A 23,557-nucleotide genomic window follows, 5' to 3' on the forward strand; every position below is an offset into this window, starting at 1 on the left:
TTCTGCCACAAATTCCCCCAGCTGTGAGCCTTCCAACCTTCTAAGTATTCCTTTATATGTGGTTCAGAGTTCTGGGACCATCCCCTGAGCCTGCTTGGTCTGGTATTCTGTGTTGTTGTTGGCGGAGCTCTCTGCTATACGTCCACCTGATCCGCCATCTTGTTTGTTCTCCCAGAGTGTATTTTTCAAAGAGGGGGTTCTGGACTAGAGAAATACTTCAAGATTGTAGGTTGTTCTGGAGGCCTTCTTGTGCTTTTTAGATGGTGCCTGAGAGGGAGATCTGCTGGAACAGCATCCCTAGGGACTTCCTGTAACTACGTGGGTCATGGCAGTTAGCAGCCCTGCAGCTGACCTCACCAGGAGGGATGGTGGTTCAGAACTACCATCCTCATCTCCCCACAATGTCCACTATTATTTGTATAGCACCTTAACATTTAATAAAAGCAGCTGCAACTTCCATTATTAATCAGAATGTGGAATGTATAAAATATGAGTCCAGAAAAATGGTTAAGTGTCAAAAATGAAAAGGAATGCATAAAGATCGAGATGCTAGGCATTAGCAAACTGAAATGGACTAGGATTGGCCATTTTGAATCAGACAATAATGCCAGCACTCATCTGTCAGTTTATGACACTGTGGTGGCTTGTGTGTTGTTGTGATGCTGGAAGCAATGTTATTGTCATTTTAAATACCAGCAGGCGCACCCATGGCAGACAGGTTTCAGCATAGCTTACAGACTAAGACAGACTGGGAAAGAGAGGTGGACCATTTCTGAAAGGTCAACCATTGAAAACTTTATGAATAGCAGTGGAACAGTGTCTGATATGCTGCCAGAAGAAGAGCCCCTCAGGCAGGAAGGCACTAACTATGACTGGGGAAGAGCTGCCTCCTCAAAGTGGAGTTGACCTAAATGATGTGGATGAAGCAAAGCTTTCTAAACCTTAATTATAGGACACAACGCCAATGTGAAGAATCAGCTGCAAACATCCACTAAGAATCAAAACATGGATTGTACGAAGTATGAATCCATGAAAATTGTAAGTTATATATAAATAATGAAATAAAGATCGATATCCAGGCATTAGTGAGCAGAAAAGAACTAGTTTCGACCATTTTGAATCAGACACTCATATGGTTTAACTTTTCTGGGAATGACAAATTGAAGAGGAATAGCATTATGTTCATTTTAAGAAAGATGATCACAAAATCTAACTTGAAGTACAGTGTTATTTGTGATAGGATAGTATCCGTATGCCTACAAGGGAGACCAGTTAATACCACTATTATTCAAATTTATGTACCAACCACTAAAGCCAGTGCTAATGAAATTGAAGAATTCTACAAACTTCTTCAGTCTGAAATTGATCAAACATGTTATCAATATACATTGATAATGTGGAATGTGAAGGTTGGAAACACTGAACAAAGAGAAGTAGCTGGGAAATAGTATTGGTGATAGAAATAATGCTGGAACTGACATAGAATTTTGTAAGATCAATGACTTATTAATTGCAAATATCTATTTTCAACAATGTAAATGGTGGCTATACATGTGGACCTCACCAGATGGAGTACACAGGAATCAAATTGACTACATTTGTGGGAAAAGATGATGGAGAACCTCAATTTCATTTGCCAAAAGAAGTTCAGGGACAGACTGTGGAACAGACCATCAATTGGTCATATGCAAGTTCAAGCGGAAGCTGAAGAAAATTAAACCAAGTCCCAAAGAGCCAAAATATGATTTTGACTATATCTCACCTGAATTTTGAGACCATCTCAAGAACAGATTTGATGCACTGAACACTAATCACTGAAGACCAAAGAAAAGTGGAATGACATCAAGAACACTAATCACTGAAGACCAAAGGAGTAACGGAATGACATGAAAAAAACCAAATGATAATTTAAAAGACAGAAATGAAAGAAAAAAACAAAGTGGATGTCAGAAGAGACTCTCAAACTTACTCTTGAGTATAGAGAAAAGCTAAAGTGACTTGTAGAAATGATGAAGTGAAAGAGGTAAATTGAGAACCTCCCCCCCAAAAAGGAAAAAATGATCAAGGCCAGCTTTATAAGACAATGTCAAGTATTATAATGAAATGTGCAAAGACCTCGAGTTAGAAAACCAAAAGGAAAGAACATGTTCAGCATTTCTCAAGCTGAAAGAACTGAAGAAAAAAAATTCTAGCCTTGGATTGCAATATTGAAGGCAAAGGCCAAGTTACTTTGAAGGCATTAGTGAAAAACCAGGCTCCAGGAATTGGCTGATTACAAGTTGAAATGTTTCAACAAACTGATGCTTCGCTGGAGGCTCTCACTCATCTATGCCAAGAAATCTGGAAGACTCTTACCTGATCAGTCCATTGGAAGAGATCCATATTTGTTAACAACATTCCAAAGAAGGTGACCCAATGGAATGCAGACATCATTGAACAATAACATTAATATTACATGCAAGTAAAATTTTGCTGGAGATGTTAAAAAAAATGGTTGGAGCACCTACGAGGATTTGCCAAAATTTCAAGCCAGTTTCACAAGAGAACTTGGAGTGAAGTATATCATTACTTATGTCAGATGGATCTTAGCTGAAAGCAGAGATTACCAGAATGATGTTTACTTGTCCTTTATTGATTTGGCAAAGGCATTTGGATTGTGTGGATCATAACAAACTATGGATAACATTGGGAAGTATGAGTATCCCAGAACACTTAATTTTGCTCATGAGGAACCTGTGCATAGACCAAGAGGCAGTCCTTGAAACAGAACAAAGGGATCATGAATGGTTCAAAATCAGGAAAAGTGTACAGCAGGGTTGTATCCTTTCACCATACTTATTCAAAATGTAACCTGAACAAATAATCCAAGAAACTGCAATATATGAAGAAGAAGATTACATCAGGATTAGAGGAAGACTCTAACAACTTGCAATATGTAGATGATACAACCTTGCTTGCTGAAAGTGAAGAGGATTAAAAAACTGAAGAGTACAGCCTTCAGTATAGATTGCACCTTGATGTGAAGAAAATGAAAATCCTCACAACTGGACCAGTAAATGACATCATGATAAATGGAAAGAAGATTGACGTTGACTTCATTTTGCTTGAACCCACAATCAATGCTCATGGAAGCAGCAGTCAAGAAATTAAATGATTATTGCATTAGGCAAATCTGCTGAAAAAGACCACTTAAAATGGTTAAAAAGCAAAGATACCAGTTTGAGAAGTAAGGTATGTCCACAAGTCATGGTATTTTCAATCACATCATATATAGGTGAAAAGTTGGACAATGAATAAGGAAGACTAGAAAAACCAATGCATTTTAATTATTTGTTGTTGTTGTTGTTAAGTGCTGTCAAGTCGATTCTGACCCATAGTGACCCTGTATAGGGTTTCCAAATAGCAGCTGGTGAGCTTGAACCACTGACCTTGCAGTTCAAACAACTTTGCAGTCTGACACATTAGCCCACAGAGCCTGGTTAATAATAATGAATGTACCATGGATTACCAAAAGAACAAATAAAGTTGTCTTGGAAAAAGTACTGTCAGAACGTTCCTTTGAAGCAAGGATGGTGAGACTTTATCTCATACTTTGGACATGTCATCAGGAAGGACCAGTCCCTGTAGAAGGACATTATGCTAGGTAAAGTAGAGGGTCAATGAAAAAGAGGATGTCCTCTAGTGAGATGGATTGACATGGTGGCTGCAATAATGGATTCAAACATAACTACAGTTGTGACGATGGTGCAGGAAGGAGCAGGCACTGTTTCATTCTGTTGTACGTTGGGTTCCTATGAATCGAAACTGACTGGATAGCAACTAACAACAGTATTACTGTATGCTAACATCATGCTGAGCCTTTTTACATATGTTAACATTGTTAAGGCGTACAAAAAGCCTACGCATGTCTTATTTTATGAGTTCTGTTTTACAGATGAGGAAACTAAGCTTAAGGCCGTAGAGTTAGCTGTGTGGTAAACCCTGGGATTTGAACCCAATTTTGTCTTTCTCCTAGGACTATGATCCTAACCACCCAGCTCCCTGCTTCTCAGTTTACAAAGCAGAGTCATAAATGATACCTACTTTATTCTTAATAATAGCTCTGTAAGTTCCAGAGGGCATGGTCACTACTTGCAGGTGATGAAGGGGACTCTGAGGTCCAGAGGACAGTTATGCTGTGAAGTCCCCAGAAAGAAGTGATACTGGGATTTGGGTTTCATGGCTCCTGGTCTTCTGTCCAGGGTTCTTGAAAAGTTCTTGCTCCAGCAGGTTCTATTCCACCAGTCCTGGCAGAGTGCCGTAAGTCAGGGTGGTCCCTAACTGATACTTATGTTAAGATTATATTAGGTAAAAAGAAAGCTGGTCTGCACATTAGTTTGACTTAACAATTCCATTCCATGAGTCTGTCTTAAGGTGGAAATCAGAGATGCAGGTAAACACTTTAAAAGATTGTTCCTTTTAGCCGTATTTACAATATTGGGCGATAATCTAAACATACGTGTTTGAAAAATGCAAATAATTATTGAATAATTCCATGGCTCAAATAAATTAAGATGCCTCCGAAAGATGAAGGATTTTACAGCCACTGCAAGTGAATATTCATATAAAGGTGCTCAGAGGCATGATTTTTCTTTGTAAAACAAAAAGATGGGAATGTTGAATACAAGTATTCATAAAGAATCCTCAACATATTATGTTAAGTATAAAAAGGCAGATACAGGTTTCTAGTACAATTTTATCTTCAGTAAAAATATATGTATAGATATGGAGCACATAGGAAAGTAATACACCAAGTGCTAACAATGGTAGATTTTGGAACAATTTTATTTTTCTATATCATCTATATGGACATTTATTTATTTTACAGCCAGATGGAAAAAAGAAAAGAAAAGAAACTAAACCAGTTGTCATTAAGTAGATTAGGACTCATGAGGACCCTATGTCTGTCAGAGTAAAACTGTTCCATGGGGTTTCAGGGACTGATTTTGGGGGAGTAGATGGTGGTTATGAATCAGGCTGCGAGCTGCAAGGTCAGCAGTTCGAAACTACCAGCTGTTCCGCGGGAGAAAGATGAGGCTTTCTGTTCCTGTAAAGATTTACAGCCTCAAAAACCCTGTACAGGGATGCTATGAGTTGGAACAATTCTGCGGCACATCACCACTGCAACTACCAGATTGCAAAGGTGCATCAAATCTCCAGCCTTTTGATTAGCAGCCAAACACCTTACCCATTTGCACTACCCATGGATATATGCTTCAAACAGTTTATATAGATTAAAAAATGCTCATGAAAAAGTTCTATTATCTTTTCATTTCATTTTTCTATAAACTTTTTGAAGCCCCTTCATATATATATATATATATATATATGTGTGTGTGTGTGTGTGTGTGTGTGTGTATGTGTATATATATATATATGAGGGTAAGTTAGAGAAGTATTTTTACTAGGGTTCCCAGCTCATACATACATGGGTTTATTCCAAATAAAATGTGTTTAGCATGTCTCTGCCATCAGTTGATGGCTGCAGACAAGTTTTCTCAGTGATACACTTGTCTAAATCTTGTTGTGGTGCCTTCAATAAAAAATAGTCTGTCTAAACATTGACTTCCAAGGGGATCTGCTAGGCCAGTTAAACTCAAGGAAGAGAGGTCAGCTTAGAAGATTATGGCGACTATGTTTTGGGATCCCAAAGGGGGTGATCTTGATATTTTTTCTCAAAGGACACAGGAAATCATGGAAGCTTATTATGAAGAAGTTTTAAGAAATTGGAAAACTGCATTGATGAGAAAAAGGCCAGCAAAGTTACGCTTAAGTAATGTTTTTTTTCCATCACAACAATGTACCTGCTCATTCTTTGAGGGTAACAAAGGCTCTCCTACAAGAATTTCATTGGGAAACCATACCCCATCCACCCTACAGCCCTGATCTTGACCTTCAGATAAAGCTCAAAGAACATTTAAAAGCAGCACAATTTGATTCACTTGAGGATGCTAAAACTACCATTTCAATGTAATAGAAATCAAATAGCCTTGTCTTTCTCCCTTGGAATGGCTGATGTATTTGAATTGTCAACTTAGCATTTATCCAGAGTACTACCAGGGCTCCTTATGTACATAGATACATACATGTTATTAGGTTCCCTCAAGTCAGTTTTGACTCGTACAGCAGCTAAAACGCTGTCAGTTTCTGCACCATCCTCACAATTATTGCCACCTTTAGGTCCTTTGTTGCAGACACTGTGTCAGTCCATTGCCTTGAGGGTCTGCCTCTTTTTCACTGATGCTTTACTTTACCAAGTATGTTGTCCTTCTCCATGGACTGGCCCCTCTTGGTAACATGTCCAAAGTATTATATGAGACAGAGTCTCACCTTCTTTGTTTCTAAGGAGCATTCTGAATATACTTCATCAAATTCAGATTTGTTCATTCTTCTGGCAGTCCATGGTAGATTTAATATTCTTTGCTAACGACCTAAGTTAAAAGGTATCATTTCTCTTTTGGTCTTCCTTATTCACTGTTCAGCTTTTGTATGCATATGAGGCAACTGAAAATACCTTGGCTTGGGTCAGGCACACCTTAGTCTTCAAAGTGATGTCTTTTCTCTTTAACATTTAAAACAGATCTTTTGTATCACATTCGTCTAATACAATATGCCATTTGATTTCTTGACTGCTGCTTCTGGGGGGCACTGATCACGGATCCAGGCAAAATGAATTCCTTGATAATTTCAACATTTTCTCTATTTATCATGATGTTTCCTATTGGTCCAGATCATGTGAGAAATTTTGTTACTTTATATTGAGGTGTAATCCATACTGAAGACTGTTGCCTTTGATCTTCCCCCGTAAGTGTTTCAAGTCCTCTTCGCTTTCCATAAGCCAGGTTGTATTATCAGCATGTCACAATTTGTTAATGAATTTACTTCCCATCCTGATGCCATGTATATGTGATGTTGAGTTGGTTCCGACATAACAAGCCTTTGTACAATAGAATGAAACGCTGCCCAGACCGGTGACATCCTGACAATCACTGTTGTGTTTGAGCCCAGTGTGGCAGCCACTGTGTCAAGCCATCTCTAAGGGTTTTCTTCTTTTTTTTTTTACCAACTGTCGTCATCTTTGCTTCCATGTCCTTCCTTTCTTTGTCGTTTTGTTTTTCAGCATCTTTCCCTCAAAGACCATTTTCTCTTGGAGAGATGCAAGTTATTTTTCAAAGCAAGAAAGTTCTTGAATGCAAGCTCTGACTACCTCTCAGCTCATTTTTTTTCACACACAACTGGAGTCTGTTTTTCTCAAAATTGGCTTCCTCAGTCATTTCACAGTGTGCTTCACCTGTTCATAAGCATTCATCTCTTTTTGTTACACCTCTGTCAAACTGCTCCTCATGGGAGCTAGTACACACACACATATATATGTATAGAATATATGTACATACATACATACATATGGTGGTGGTGGTGTGCCGTGGAGTCGGTTCAGACTCAGAGTGACCCTGTATAGGGTTTCCAAGGCTGTAAATCTTTACAGGAGCAGAAAGCCTCATCTTCCTCCCATGGAACAGCTGGCAGTTTTGAATTGCTGACCTTGAGGTTAGCAGCCCTACTTGTAACCACTTGTTACCAGAGCTCCTTCTATATACACATATGTATATGCATAAAAATCAAAGTAGTTGATATAGAGTTGATTTCACCTCATAGTGAATCTGACCTTAAAGGACAGTTTCCTGGTGTGGCACTGTAGGTTAACGCACTGGACTGTAAAGTCAGTTTGAACCACAAGGTTGACAGTTCAAACTCACCAGCCGCTCCTCGGAAGCCCTATACAGGGTCGCTATGGGTTGGAACTGACTCAACAGCATTTAACAACAACAATTGTTACAGAATGAGGCTGCTTTTGCAGAGTCTTTCTCTTGCAGAGTGACTGATGAGTTCCAACCACTGACATTTCGGTTAGCAGGTGAGCGCTTAGCCACAGTGCCACCAGGAACCTTCACATGTACTAATATACACACACACCACACACACACAGGGCTCCTTCACGTGTACTGTTGTTGGTAAGTGCCGCCGTCGAGTCGAGTCCGACTTATGGTGGTGGGGGTGTGCGGTAGAGTCGGTTCCTACTCATAGCGACCCTGCAGAAGATTCCCAAGGCTGTAAATCTTTACGGGAACAGAAACCCTCTCTTTCTCCCACGGAATCGCTGGTAGTTTCAAACTAGCTGAACTTAAGTTTCACAGCCTGATTTATAATCACTACGCTACCAGAGCTCCTTTTCCGACTCATAGCAACCTGGTATAAAGTTTCCGAAGATCAGCTGGCGAGCTTGAACCGCTGACCTTCCAGTGCAGTATATTAATCCTCAGCACTACACCAGGACTCCTCACATGTACTAGTAAATGACGTTTTAATTTTTAAGTGAGCTATCATGTCTAGGTGTGGGTAGAGGTATAAGGGGCTGGCCTTGCCGAATTCCCAGTCTGACTTATGACTCAGGAAACATGGAAGGTAGAGCAAAGGCCTTACACAACGAAGCACCTATTTGATTGGTCCAAACCATACCACTTCAAAGCTCTGAGCAGAAAGACAGCATGGACATCTTTCCCTAGAAACGTACAGACAAGCTGGGCATATGCTTTTAGAGTGTATCTCCTTCTTAGCTATTACTTTACATTTTTATTTGTTTCTTTAAAAAAAAAAAAAAATGAGGTGTCTGTCTTCACGTTTCTTTGCACAGAGCCTCCAGCTCTCTTCTGTGTTAACTACACAGGAGAGGATCCTGTTACTGGCTCCGGGCTGGCCCAGTGCTCCTGCAGTAGCTTGGAAAACTTGATGGTGGCCTGATTTGCAGCTTAGCAGGCGGCGTTCTAGCCCCATTGCTCTGCTGGGCAAGCTGGAGTCCAGAAAATGGAGGTCCCCAGCCTCTTTCCCGAAGGAAATGCTAACCCTCTGTGCAAGGTGCATTTAGGAAACAGAAAGCCTCCATTCTTGCAATGCAGTGTTGTGCAAATGACCTTCCATGCTCACCCTTTCCTTCTCAACCCCAAAGCCACCTATATCATATGACAGCTGGGCAAAAGAACTGTGACCAGCAGAGGGATGATCTTCAGTCCCATTGGGGAATGTTTGCTCGTGCCATATCAGCACTACACAACATAGAGATAGATGCTCAAGCATTGTACCTGCTGCAGCTCCCAGAAAAGCCCAGTCTCTGCCATGGGTAGGGGGTGAGTTTGCCACAGATTTCTAAGGTGAAGGTTGTAAGAGCTTGTTTTCTTTACGGTGATCTGAGCCTCCAGGTATCTGTTATGGAGAACAGCTCATCTGTACCCTGCCAAGTGAGACTCTGTTGTGACAAAATGAGCTAGCTGGACCAGTTAAAATGGGAGCAACGTAAATACTATTTCTATTTCTGGACTGGCTTAATTTTCATTAGAACTTTAATTAAATGCTTCCTTTTCTCTCTGGTTTTTCATGTGCTTTCATTTATTAATAATTGCCCTAGTAAAGATAATTCCATTCCAACAGCTTCCAATTTAGCACGATCATTATCACTGTTCTTTGTTCAGGGTTGCTGGGCCGCGGAGCTCTCTGATGAGACTGTCCATGTTTCCTTTGGTTGAGGCCTGAAGGCGTTGTGCGCTGGGAAGCATGCTTCTGCCGCCCAGCGATGAAAAGGGATATTGCAGGAGGCTTGAGGCTGCCGGGAATGAGCGTGTAGCGTGTGAGCCTTTCTGCAGTGCTGCAGGAATCGTGACCTTGTAGGGCTGTGGCGCGTGGTGATCCAGAGACGCTCTCTAGAGAGAGCATCCACGCGGTTCACAGTGGCAGTTTTGGAAGCAAGCGATTTGACATTTGTCTGCGTGTTAATGTTTCCTTTAGCTTTAGGGGATGGACTTACTTTTAGGCAGGAAGGTGAGAAATAATTTTTGTGGTTATTTTAGAAAAGGGATATGAATGATGCTGTAATTGTTTTCAGTCAGGTGGCTGCTGGGAGAAACCAGCTCTTCCTCAGTAAATATATGAGCCCCTTTGTTTGATCAGACTGAAGAAGATATATTGCGCAGGAAAGCACTTAAGTACTTTAAAGACTCTAAAGCGATGGGCCTCAAAAAAAAAAATAATAAATAAAGCAAATCAACCAAATTACAACAGTCTATTTTGACTTGTGGCCACCCCATTTGTGTCAGAATAGAACTGTGCTCCACGGTGCTTTTAACCCAAGACTATTTTGCAGGAGATATTTGACAATGTCTGGAGACATTTCTGGTTGTCATAACTGGGGCTTCTGGTATTTAGTGGGCTGTTGTTAAGTGCTGTGGGGTCAGTTCCAACTCATAGTGATCCTGTATAGGATTTCTATGGAGCCGCTGGTGATCTTGAACCTCTGACCTTGCAGTTCAAACTGACCTGGCATTCCAGTGCATTAACCCATAGCACCACATCACGACTCCATAAAATCTCTACCCAACCCACTGCCACTGAGTAGATCAAACCCATAGTGACCCTGTGGGACAGAGTGGAACTACCCCAGAGGGTTTCTGAGGCAGTCCTGGTGTGGCGCTGTGGCCTAATGCGCCAGACTGCAAAGCCATTTAAGCTGCAAGGTTGGCAGTTCAAGTTCACCAGCTGCTCCTTAGAAACCCTCTACAGGGTCGCTATGGGTCAGAACTGACTCGACGGCACTTCACAACAACAAATGTAAACAACAAATGTTTACAAAAGCAGACTGTCACAAAGCAAGGCAGTTGGTGGGCTTGAACTGACAACCTTTCGTTTGGCAGCCCAACCTTAACCTACCATGTCTCCTTGTAATGCTGTCGGAGAAGCATTATAAAATGATCAGAAAGACTTCAGCTTCTTCTCATCTAAAATAAGTTTTTGTAGGGTTTCATGAGAGAATAATTGTCTATCACAGTATCTGATGTACTAAGATCCACGTAGTTAATTCCCCTCTCTATCCCAAACTAGCTCAGTCTCAACTGATATACTATTGACATTTTGGACTGGATATTCCTTTGTTGTGGGGGCCTGTTTTGGACCATGTATGATGTTGACTGGCATTTCTGGCCTCTACTCACTAGAAGCTAGTTGCACCTTCTCCAGGTTAGACATTGCCAAATGTCCCCCGAGTGGCAAATTCTCCCCTAGTTGAGAAGGGCTGTGTTAGGTCCTGAGTCAGGCTCACAAGCACACAGCAGAGCTCTGTCTCCACGAACCCCCATGAACAGAGACACCAGGAGGAACAGGCATCTTACTCACTGTGTGAGTCCATGGTACCACCGGTGGGTTCAGGATGGACTTCTTAGCCAATTTCTGTGGCAGTAGCCCTTCAAAAGGTTTGCTTATGTCTGACTAAATTCATTTCAGTGTCATTTGTTGTCCATAGTGACTAAGAGCCCAACCCTGGCATCATATGGGTATGCATTTGAATCCTGAATCTGTTCCTCACTAACTTTGTGGCTTTGGCAGAATTAGGTAACTTCTCTAAGCAGTTTTCTTCATTTTAAAAAAATGGAGATAATAGTACCAATAGCATAGGGACAGTATGAGGATTTAATGAGATCATCTCTGGTAGCATAGTAGTTATGAATCGGGCTGCTAACCTCAAGGTCAGCAGTTTGAAACTACCAGCTGTTCCGCAGGAGAAAGATGAGGCGTTCTGCTCCTGTAAAGATTTATAGTCTCAGAAACCCTGTGCAGGGTCGCTATGAGTTAGAACTGACTGCTCAGCCTAACAACCAACCAACCATGTTTGTGAAGTACTATGGATGCGAAAGCTGGACAGTGAATAAGGAGGATCGTAGAAGAATTGATGCCTTTGAATTGTGGTGTTGGAGGAGAATACTGAAAGTGTCAAAAGAACCAATAGATCTGTTCTGGAAGAGGTGCAACCAGAGTGCTCCTTGGAGGCCAGGATGGCTAAGCTTCATCTCATACTTTGGACATATTGTCAGGAGAGAACAATCGCTGGAGAAGAATGTTATGCTGGGTAAGATGGAGGGTCAGGGAAAAAGAGGAAGACCCCTAACGAGATGGATCAGCCAGGTGGCATCATTGATGCACTCAAGTGTGGCAGTGGCAGTGAGGTTGGCCCAAGATTGGACATTGGTTCATTCTGCTGTGCATGGGGTCGCTATGAGTCAGTTCCGACTCGATGGCACCTGACAACAGCAACAAATACAGTGCAGTCAGAGCCACACAGGGAGTGCTTGATGAAAGGGAACCCACTGTGGGTGCTGGCATGCTGTGATGGAAAAATGCCATTCAGTGGTTCATCTACATCTAGCTTTGCTTTGTAAATACTTTCCCCAAATCATTCTCCAATATTTTGTTATTGTTGTTTTTTATGCATTATTTCAGATTACCAACTCATTTGCATAGATAATTAATTCTGTAATTCCTTACTTTCTGGCATTTGGAGTTCAAGGATTTCCTGGTGTGTCAGTTCTGACTCATAGTGACTCTGTATAGGGTTTCCAAAGATTGGCTGGTGAATCTGAACCGCCATCCTTGCAGTTCAAACCTATCCTGTGGTCCACTGCATTGTCCCACAGTGCCACACCAGGACCCCTAAATAAAACCAACTCCAAGAGATAGCAAGCCATGGGCTACCATGTTGGACTTTGAACAGAAGAAGTGGAAATGGATGTGGCATATGGACAGACATATTCTGAACGGACATACTTCAAGTGGTAGATTGGTCTTTTCAGCTTTTGTTTTACAAGTTGTTAGAGAGAGAGGTGCGCTTGTTTTTGGTACCAATGTTACCGTGTTTCTGTTTCATCCTCTCTTACACAGACTCCTGTGTCATTAGTGACCACCCCAAAATACAGATCAAGAACTCAACTTTCTGCATGACTGCCTACCCCAACTTGACAATGATTAACTTCACCAGCCAGGCCAATAAGACGTTTGTCAGTGGGAGTGAAGAGTATTTCAAGTAAGTTTTTGTTTTTTTGAAAAAAAGAGAGAAACCCAATGAACTGTAATGGTCATCCAGCCCTAAGACCAGAGGGATGCTTTCCTTAGCTCTGTATCCTCTTTTCCAACCTGAGCAATCAGGAGGAAGACATTTTCTCCCAAATGCCATTCATCCCTATTCCAGGTTTTCTCTACTGCGAAACTCTGCTCATGTGCATGAATAGAAGGGAGAGTTAAGTGGATTGATGAAATAATCCCTCTAAAGATTGTAAACCATACTCACCCAGCACAACTAGAAGAATATAATCAATGAAATTCATTGTACCTGGAGAAATTGTTAATTGGTGTATATTCTGCTGTGTATATTTCCAACAACAACAAGAAGTAAAATCAATTACTTAAAAAGAAGGAAAAAGATAACTACCATAGAGTTGGGAGGAGGTGGGTCTTGAATTCACTAGGGAACTGAGAAAATGAGTCTGACCTGGTGGTCAGGTGGAATCTGCTCACACAATTCATGTGGTTAGGTAAGGTGGAATGGTTTCTAAAGCTGCATTTGGTGGTCTTTACTAACCCTCTGGGCCAGTCTTATCATCCAAAATGAAATATTCTCAAGATGTTCTTTGAGACTTCCTCTAGTTCCCTTATTTAAGTATGGAGTAGTTCAGAAAGTCAAGACACTATGGAATTGTTGACTAAATGGTTTACTTAATTTGGGGTAGGTAGGGATGGGAAGGGGATTGCTTCAGATTCCCCAGTTTTACCTTGGAGCTCAGTTCAGTTCTACCCCTTCCTTGGCTAGTCCTACTCATGCCTTGAGCCCAGGTCACTCCAGGGTTGAAGCTATTCTGGCACTGCAGGGTTTGACCATTCCTCCTCTGAAGAGTATGGTCACAAGCTGCCAAGTCACCTCTCTAACTGGCTGGAGACTAACACTCCCAGATAGACCAGGCGCGACACCACGTCTTCCTTTGCCACAGCAGGTCAGAACTTTGTGGGCTGTCTTTATGGTTCTGCAAAGTCTGGATTCTGGCTGCCTCTGTGTTCAGGTTCACAAGGTGACTGGAGTCATAGAGAAACAGAGATTTACAAGCTCAGCAGTTCCAAACAGGCTACCTGCTTAGATTACTGCACAGATGAGTGGACTGCCTGAGTCAGTTCTCAGGCTTTTCTGCTGAGAAGGACAAGCATGCTCTCTTGTCCTCAGGAGTGAGGCTGCCCTGCTTATCTGCCTGCTGCAATGATGTGGGGCTTGCAGGCAGGTCAGGACTTCTCCAGGATCAATAGCGGAGCAGCCCCTTCTGTTTGCAGCTGGTTATCTATCTGCTTTTACCTTTTAGTCAACAACAGCCATACACCACGCCCAACCAAGTACACAGCAGCATGTTTAGCCAGGAGAGCAGTCTCCACTGTGCCCTCATTAAAAAAAGTTTTAGAATGATACAAATACTATCTGAATTCCTTCTCATAAAAGTGTAGCACACTATAGCAAAAGCGGAAAAACCATCCTTGACAACATGGAGTTTCTATTAGTGACCTTAGATGAAAAACCAAAAACAAACACCACCCTTGTTAATGCCGATTGGGGGGCTGTATGGAGATCTCCCATTGCTGCTGAATTTATGACGCTTCTCCTGGAGCTGTTGCAGAGGTTGGTGGAACTGACGAAGGTCTTGGACAGAGGTTCTAGCACAAGCAGAAGCCTGCTTAGGGTCAGGAGTGGCCAGGAAGTCCCCAAGAGCAGAATAAATCCAACCAAATTCTCCAAAGACAGACAGACAGCTGTGGGCAAGAGCCCAGAGCTGTAAATCCCTCACAACCTGTTCTGCTCAGGTCCCTCATGGAGGTTGGAGGCCTTGCTGGAGTTTTTGTTTAAGACGTTGCTGGGTCTGTGGGTAGATTTAAGCTGTAGATTGTTCACTCCTCTTCTTCTTTCCCTCCCTCCTCTTTCCAACTCTAAGGTACTTTGTGCTGAAGATTTCTGCAGGGATTGAATATCCTGGAGAGATCAGGTGGCCACTAGCCTTCTGCCTCTTCCTGGCTTGGGTCATTGTGTATGCGTCCCTGGCTAAAGGAATCAAGAGTTCCGGCAAAGTAAGAGCTTTATGTTTCTGGGTCACCCAGTTGTGGAGCACCTAAGAGCCCTGGGAACGGTGCAGGGAGATGTGGATGCTACTTCTGATTCTGCTCATGAGTCACTTGTGACCTTGGGTTCAATGGGGAAAGTAGCACCGCACCTGTGGGTCTGCTAAGAGGATTCAATGAGATGACTGTGTTCAGCGCTCCTGGTGTATGGTGTGGGCACCCTATTAGTTTCCTTCCCTTCCCTTCCCATCGGTAGCTACCATGTCTTTTAGCAGATGGGACCTCCTTCATAGGATCAGTATCTTTCCCTAAACTCTAGAATTAGTGCTGCTGGTGTCTTGCCTCTGGTTTGGCTGCCAGCTCACTAATTACTTGTCTCAAGGAGTGAAAAAATATCAAACTCCTGAAGTGGATTCCTTCTCCTCATTTCCAACCACCATGTTCTTTACCTTTCCTGTCCTTTTTCCAGCTCCCAGCAAAAGAACCTTCCACACCTCATGTCCCAGCCAGGAACCACTGCAGTGGTAACCAGACACTTCAGTGCCAACAACAGCACTTAGGCACCCCAATGGACAGTTGCATTTGTCAGGATGAAAATGAAATGTCTTTTAGGCCCAAGGAATGGTGTAATCGTGGGATTCTAGGCCAGAAGTTGTGGAGTTGAGATGTTGGTCTAATAGTTTAGACCAGGGCTGGTTGTGATTGTGTTATGAAGGGACAACTTCAGAAGGATCAGGGCTCACCAGGAGACTGGTCTTTGCCCCCTCCCTCTCCCAGGTATGTTTCTTATCTCTCAGCGGGCATTCAGACCTGCACCCATTAGCCACATAGACCCATTTGTCTTCTGCTTGCACGTGTCTGGATGCCTCTTTGTAACTGCTCCTCCTGATGACCTCACCTTGTCATTTAGTGACATGGGATTTGAATGGTAGACTGAGAGATGTGTCAGGATTACCTGAGGAGAGCCAAGTTCTAGTCCTTGGAGACTTTTCATGGTGTTTGTTTGCTATCTCGGGTCATCTCCGCTTGGATCATGAAACTTGGCTGAGCTTCTAATTTGCTCTTAATGTTGTTAATACTGTCTAGTCAATTCCAACTCAAAGTGACCTTGTATAGGGTTTCCAAGGACTGGCTCGTGCCTTGCAGTTAACAGTCTAGTGTTTATCCGACAGTACCACACCAGGACCCTTGTTATTGTTGTTGTTAAGTGCCATCAAGTCGGTTCTGACCCATAGCGACTCTGTATATGGCTTCCAAGGAGTGGCTGGTGAGCTTGAACCACCAACCTTGTAGTTCAAATGGCTTTGCAGTCTGGCACTTTAACCCACAGCGCCACACCAGGACTCCAAGGATCCCTTGTAGCTTTTGTTTATTATTATTATTTACTGCTAAATGAAAATCTAATTCTCTTTATCTTAGCTATTTCAGAAGTCCTCAGTTTCCTTATTTCTAAGGTTAAAGCAATTAGACTGGATGATGTTTTAGGTCCTCTACTGCTATTACTGGAGTCCTGGTGTGGTGTTGTGGGTTAATGCGCCACACTGCAAACCCATTTGAATTGCAAGGTTGGTGGTTCAAGCTCACCAGCTGCTCCTCAGAAACCCTATACAGGGTCGCTATGGGTCGGAATTGACTCGACGGCATTTAACAACAACAACAACAACAACCTCTACTATTATTCTGGCTGCACAATGGCAGTTGAGTTTGGGGACCGTTTTTCCTCCCTGGCCTCATCAGAGCTGGGATTAAGTGACCCCAAGGGCCAGTGGACTTCCAATTTGGTGCTGTAGGATAAGCACTGGACTGTGAACCACATGGTTAGCGGTTCAAACCCACCAGGTGCTCATCAGAAACCCTATGCACAGTTGCTATGAGTTGAAAACAACAACAACAAGGGCCATTGCAACTCTGAATGAGTATTACGAGACTGGATTGTTGTTTTAAGGCAGCAGGAAGATGGGGAGAAGTTAACCTGGCCCACCTAACCATGGTCAGCATGTCCCAAGCTTCCTTGAACAACTTGCTTTCCGGAGCTTGAAAGTAAGCTTGGGTTGGGAGTTCTATTTTCAAAAATGCCCAGCCAAGTGATTGCTTAGCATGAGTAGCCAAGTATTTGCTCAACCAAAATCTTACAGGCAGGAGTGTCCCTACAGATTAAATATCCTTATTCCCACTTTATAGATAGAGAAGCTGAGACTCATCAAAGTTGAGTAAATGGACTGAAGTCACACAGTTTTTGAATGTCAGCAGTAGGATTTGAACTCAGATCTCTCTCACTTTAAACCTATACTCTTTCCCTTACATGCCATTCTCTCCCAAGGAGAGGATGTTAGGAGAAGATGAAAAATGCAGATATCGGGGAAAACACCCCCACTACGAACCAGAACCCCTGTTCTCCTGTGCAGTTCAGCCGTCATTAGCTGTATGACTTTGGGCAAGTTACTGGGTCAATCTGGGCCTCATTTTCCTCCCCTGCAAAATCAAGTGCTACAATAAATATCTCTAAGATTCCCTCTCACCCCCTTTAAAAAAAAAAAACAAAAAAACTTTTTAGTGTTTATTGACTGAAAGTTTACAGAGCAGATCCTCAGTTTAACATTTAACAAATCATATACTTCTTTTGGATTCCTGGTGTGGCACTGTGGAATAAGCACTGGACTGCAGGTCAGTTTGAACCGAGAGATCAGTGGTTCAAACTCACCAACCACTCCTCGGGAACCCTCTACAGGATCACTATGAGTTGGAACAAACTTGACAGCACTTAACAACCACAACTCTTCTTTTCATCTGGATTGCAATCACCTCATTGTAACATAATTTATCCCACTTCCTTTCTGTGTTTGTTTCCATTCCGCCTTCTTTTCCAGCTCTCTGAATTTTGTCCTTAGATAAATGCTGCCCTTTCGATCATGCACGGTTGGCTATTCCATGGTATGTGTACCTCAATAGTGTTGTTGTCCCCCCATATACCTATTTAATTTTTGGTTGAAAATTTAGTCACTGTTCCAGTGAGTTCAGTTCCAGACCTAAAGGGTGACCAAGGGCCATAGTCTAAGGGTTCCAGAAATCTCTAAGATTCCTTTTTAACTCTATTAATCTGTGATTTTTGGAGGGGTGTGGTATTATAGCTAAGGAACCCTGGTGGCACTGTAGCATAAGCACTGGGCTGCTAACTACAAGGTAGGCAGTTCAAACCCACCAGCTGTCCCAAAGGAGAAAGATGAGGCTTTCTCTGCCCACAAAGATTTACAAACTTGGAAACTCTTAGTAGGGTTACTATGAGTGGGAACTGACTTGACGGCAGTGATTTGAGTTTGGTGTTTTGGTGTTATAACCAATTCTTTCCACTGATTTAGAATTTAGTCCTTGGAGTTAGATTTTACTGAATTTGTGGAATAGGAATTTTGAGTAGCTCTGAACAGATAGGTTTTCCCTTTTGCTTTGCCAGTGAATTACCTTTCTGCTTCATCGAGAAAGCTTTCCAACTGAAGATCAATGACCACATATATATTTTTTTAATGAGGGACACCACCAGAGTAATGCATCACACTTTGCTGTCCTGCCCTGTGCCCTGCAGACATTCATCATGAAGCATTATTTAGGAACTCAGATGGCTATATCTCTGGGGCTGCTCAGCAGGATGGGCTCCCTTGTGTTAAAATTCCTAAGCAGGAGATACCTTCCTTCTCTGGTAGCAAATTAGCTTGGTTGCTCTTGTGTAGGCCTGGAGGAGACAAGCACAGAGGATTTCTTCCTTTGAGCAGTTAGATTTCCAGAGACAGAGGGGACCAGCAGGTAGCCTGATGGTCAAAAGCCGCCCACCTGACCTCAGGAGTTGCTCTGCTTGAGTTATGGCAACATACAAAGCTAACGTAATCAGCTAGCCCAGGCTGGTAGGGTCTGACCACCTGTTGGGAGCTCCCAGTATGAGGAAGCTGCCCGAGGTATCAGGTCAACAGGCTCAGATCAATGAGTCATTGCCACTCCTGCCAAGTATAATTCAGTCCTGTTCAAGTTTAATGCCCCTGACAGTACATCCTGAGACAGGTGCATTCTGAAGCCCCCCAACACAGAGAACTAGCTGTGCATAAAGACTTCATGCCCACCTGACTCAGATTTGAGACATCCCCAGAATTTAGAAGCCAAACTTAGAAGCCAAAAGACTCTCTCAGTTCATAGTACTTTTACATAAAGTACTTTACACATCCACACACCAGGGCAAGCCCACACACTGGGGAAGTCCATTAAGGTGCCTAAGGTGCAAAGTTAAAGAAGGCACTCATTTCTATATTTCTTCAAGTGCAGGTTTGACATCTGAGAAGGCAGGCTCCTTAAATTTATGCCTTAAATCCTGACCCTCATCTGGGCCCAGCGACACACTCATTTCTGATCATATAGCCCATGGCATGGCATGGCATCAGTGGAAAGAGTGTAGGCTTTGGAGTTAGAAAGCTTTAGGTTTGGATCTTGGTTCAAGCTGGGTGACCTTGAGTGAGATATTGTGAGATGCTTAGTCTGAGCTTCAGTTTCCTCCTTTATAAAATGGGATAAATGGTACCTGTTCCACAGAGAGAGGAGCCCTGGTGGTACAGGCTAAGAGTTGGGCTGCTAACTGCCAAGGTCAGCACTTTGAGCCTAACAGTCATTCTGTAGGAGAAAGAGGAGGCAGTCTGCTTCCATAAAGATTGAGAGCCTTGGAAACTACATGGAGCAGTTCTACGCTATCCTATGGGGGCTCTAGGACTTGGAATCAACAGAGGGAGCTCCAGAAATGGTCATGTTTCAACAGCCTCTAACAGTCAACTGGGAACAGTTGTCTCAGCTGCTTAGATTGGGTACCAGTTTTAGAGGTTTCCTGCTGTGGGAAATGTCTTGTCTGGGTCATCTTCTCTCCCTCAGCCCCTACTTCCATTTTTACTTCTTTGCCAGAATCAGGTGGTCAGGGAGTCCTGGTGGAGTTGCCTTCCCAAGTCAGACTGGTCAGGGCAATATCCTGAACTTGTACTGTCTTCCATTCCTCGCCATATCTGGTGGCTGGAACACCAGCTTGGGACAACCTGGGGGTTGGGTGATTTTCCACTGAGATGTCAGATGCCTTGAGCTGCACAACCTTGATCTATGGGAGAGTGTTTTCTTCCCCTATCCCACCAATAGAGTAGGGTGGAGGCATGGGGACTTACTAAGGGACATCTTTTTCACCCTCTGAGCACCTGGGTCTCATGAGGAAGTAGGGTGGAAGAAGGAGGTGAGGGAGAGGAATTGACCTAGACAGGGTATTCCCTGCAGCAGACTTTTTTTTTTTTTTTTTAAGTTTTTATTGTGAATTGAGTGATTAGTTTACATGGGGGAACTTTTTCTTTACAGTGTTACATTCATTGTTTCATTGCAACGACAAAAATCCCTCTGTGTGTCATCATTCAACAATAATTGTTTCTATTCCCTCTGTGTTTTTTTTGTTTTTTTGTTTTTTTTTTCAGGGAGGTGAGGGATGCACACAAAAACACTCAGGAATTTATAATCATTTAAACAACCAAAGGACACATTCTGCAAGCCTGCCTCCTGGCAACCAACACCTGGCTGCCAGCACACAGCCTTTCTCTTTCCATGAGTTCAGAGTCCCCAGCTGCTCTCTCTCTCCATGTCATCATCTCTGGTGTCGCTGCTTCTCTGGATAGGGTCCCACATTCCGTTCGTGCTACTCTCCCTCCAGATGGTCCTAGTGTTCTCTGTTCCTGGACTGACTGCAAGATTAACTACTCCCCTCTTTTTGTTACAAAACTTCTACCTTTACAGTTGTGACAGTCACAATTAGTCATGATAACAATTATTCACTATTGAATCATAAGACTCTTATCACAATCTCCTTTTATCAGAACCATCTGGATAAGATGAAAACAATTCAGTGGGGATTCTACCTTCCTCCACACACTCTGAAACTAAACTTCCTCTTGAAAACTTTTAAGTCAATCACTTTGAACCTTTATTGTTGTTATTGTGAAGTGCCATCAAGTCAGTTCCGACCCATAGCATTTTATGGGTTTCCGAGGAGCAGTTGGTGAGCTTGAACTGCCAACCTTGCAGTTCAAATGGCTTTGCAGTCTGGCGCATTAACCCACAGTGACACACCAGGACTCTTTGAGCCTTTATAGCCCCTCCCATTTTAGGTAGCCAATGTCTAAGTTGCCCATCCTATCAACCCTGAATACAGAGGGGATAGGATTGATTTTGGTTGTGAAGTCACCTTCCCTCTCAGTTGACACTTTGAGCTACTACATCCACAAGTATAGGTCAAATTTATCAATTGTAGCAATTTCCACTTACTTCCTTCATCTTTTATCATCCTCTAGTCGAGTTCTGATCATCAAGCCATCAAAGCCAGGTCAAATGGGTACTATCTACAAGTTTGGGCACTCTTGTGCCTCTCCCTTTACTTCACATCAGCTGGGCACTTTGCTCTCAGCTCCAGCTCTCTGTGGCTATGGCGTTGTTCATGGGCTCAGGAGTCCACAGGTCTCACCACACTTCAGACCAGCCAACCCCACCTCTTCTCTCTCTCATCTCCAGATCGATGGGAGTCTATGGAACATGGTCAGACTTGGCCCATATCTTCATTGCTGCCTTTCCCCCTCTTCCACTCACCAGGAGACCAACATGATCATCAGCAAGCTTACATACCTGCTCATGTGTTGTTCCCTTTGAGTTTCAGTCTTGGAGGGGAATTTGTCCTGAAGGGACTTGATTGCTTGCCTTGATGGCTCCCCAGTGAACAACTTGCTTGTTCTTGTAGTAGCCAGTCAGACTACCATTTTTGTGTTGGATTTTTCCTGCTAGTCTTTCTTTCAAGAAGTATCTTCTGTTCCTCTAGCTATCCCAGGCTGGTCTTGCAGCAGACTTTAAGTGGAAGGAAAGGTTCAGGAGGGAGCTAGTCCAGTTTCTTCCTATTTACTGATCCCTAGCAATGCAAGTTCTTCAGGACCAGGAGGTGAGTGTGAGGAGACTTTGGCCTGCTCTCCTATGTGGCAGGGAAGAGGTAAATACTGCTTAGAGGAAGTAGCAGTGGAGAGGTAAGGAAGCTAGCCCATCCCTGGTTCTGCAGGTAGAAAGAGTTTGACCTTTAGTGAATCATTGTATTTAGAGGGAGCAGTAACTCCTATCTTTCCTTAACCTACAGTCTTCCATATTGCAGTGATGCCAACTCCATCCTTAGTTGCTGAAGCTAAGAATTTTGGAGTCATCTTTGACTCCTTTCTTTCCCTCACACTTAACCTAACCACTACCAGCAAGTTAATTTCAACTCATAGCAACCCTATAGGACAGAGTAGAACAGCCCTATAGTGTTTTGCAAAGTACATCTAGTGTCTGATTACCTCTCACCACCTTCTCTGATAATACCTCTGTTCGAGCCACCACCATATCTTGTCATAGTCTCCTCATAGCTGTTCCTGCTTCTTCCCTTGCACTCCTGTGATATACTCAATATACTCAACAGGTGGCTCTGTTACACCTGGAAAATGTTAGCTCATGTTACAATTCCCTGTAATGGCTCCTCATTTCCCACAGAGTAAAGGCCTCTGGACACTATATGATCTCTCATCCCTCACCCTCTATGGTTATTTCTTTTTCTCCTTCCTCTGCTCCCCTCTCTATGCCACATTGGCCTCTTGCTGCTTCCAGAAGTCATGCTCACACTTTCACGACTTTTACTCTAACTGTTCTCTTGATCTGGAACTGGATTTCCTCTCCCAGGTTTCCAAATGACTCACTTACACCCTTCAAGTCTTTCCCACCTTCTCACTGAGGCCTCCCTGGCCACCATTTTAATAGGCAATCTTCCCAATCATCCTGCCCAGCTCTCTCCATCCTCCTTACCCCATTTGACTTTTTATTTTTTTTCTGAAGCACAAATCACCTTCTTAAATGCTATATTTTTCTAATGTACTGCTGTTGTAATTAAATTCTGCAGCATTGGTTCTGACTCATAGCAAACCTGTATAGGGTTTCCTAGGAGTGGCTGGTAGGTTTGAACCGCTGACCTTGCAGCTCAACCAGACCTTTCAGTCCAGTGTGTTATCCTGCTAAACAACATTTATTATGATTATGGCTAATTGTCTCCCCAACTAGAATGTAAACTATTGGAGGGCAGAAGTCTTTGTTTTGTTCAGTAATATAATCCAAATGTCTAAAACCATGCCTGCCACAAATCAGCTGCTATAAATACATATGTACATGTATATGGATATTTACTGGAATAAATGAAGTATCTCTAAGAGATATAAGAGCAGGAGATCCTTTCCTAATCTCAACCTAAACTGTACTCCAAGTCCCTCCACAAGTCCCCAGATCTGTCCGCATACAGTGAAATCCCTGTGCTGCCCCTCACTGCCAGGACCTGGAGGTTGTGTAACCAGTGTGTGTGTGTAGTTTCTCTCTCCCTCCCCTAGAGGGCAGGTGTTCCAGGTGCCCCTGGATGGAATACTATCGGTGGGAATGGAGGCAGCTCTGAGTCAGCAGTGCTCATTGTACTGCATTTGCCCAGGGCATGGACGAGAGAGGC

General features: G+C 42.9%; 1 protein-coding gene across 1 annotated transcript in view; it reads left to right on the forward strand.

Annotated features, from left to right (window-relative positions):
• Positions 1-23,557, forward strand: part of SLC6A5 (solute carrier family 6 (neurotransmitter transporter), member 5) — an 83,001-nt gene that overhangs the window by 14,712 nt on the left and 44,732 nt on the right. Inside the window, exons 6-7 of the mRNA XM_006865819.1 lie at positions 12,796-12,937; positions 14,880-15,012. Of these exons, the coding sequence (XP_006865881.1) occupies positions 12,796-12,937; positions 14,880-15,012 (275 nt within the window). The remainder of the gene's footprint in view (positions 1-12,795; positions 12,938-14,879; positions 15,013-23,557) is intronic.

Source organism: Chrysochloris asiatica, unplaced genomic scaffold (assembly GCF_000296735.1).
Source record: "Chrysochloris asiatica unplaced genomic scaffold, ChrAsi1.0 scaffold00083, whole genome shotgun sequence".
Taxonomy (NCBI): domain Eukaryota; kingdom Metazoa; phylum Chordata; class Mammalia; order Afrosoricida; family Chrysochloridae; genus Chrysochloris; species Chrysochloris asiatica.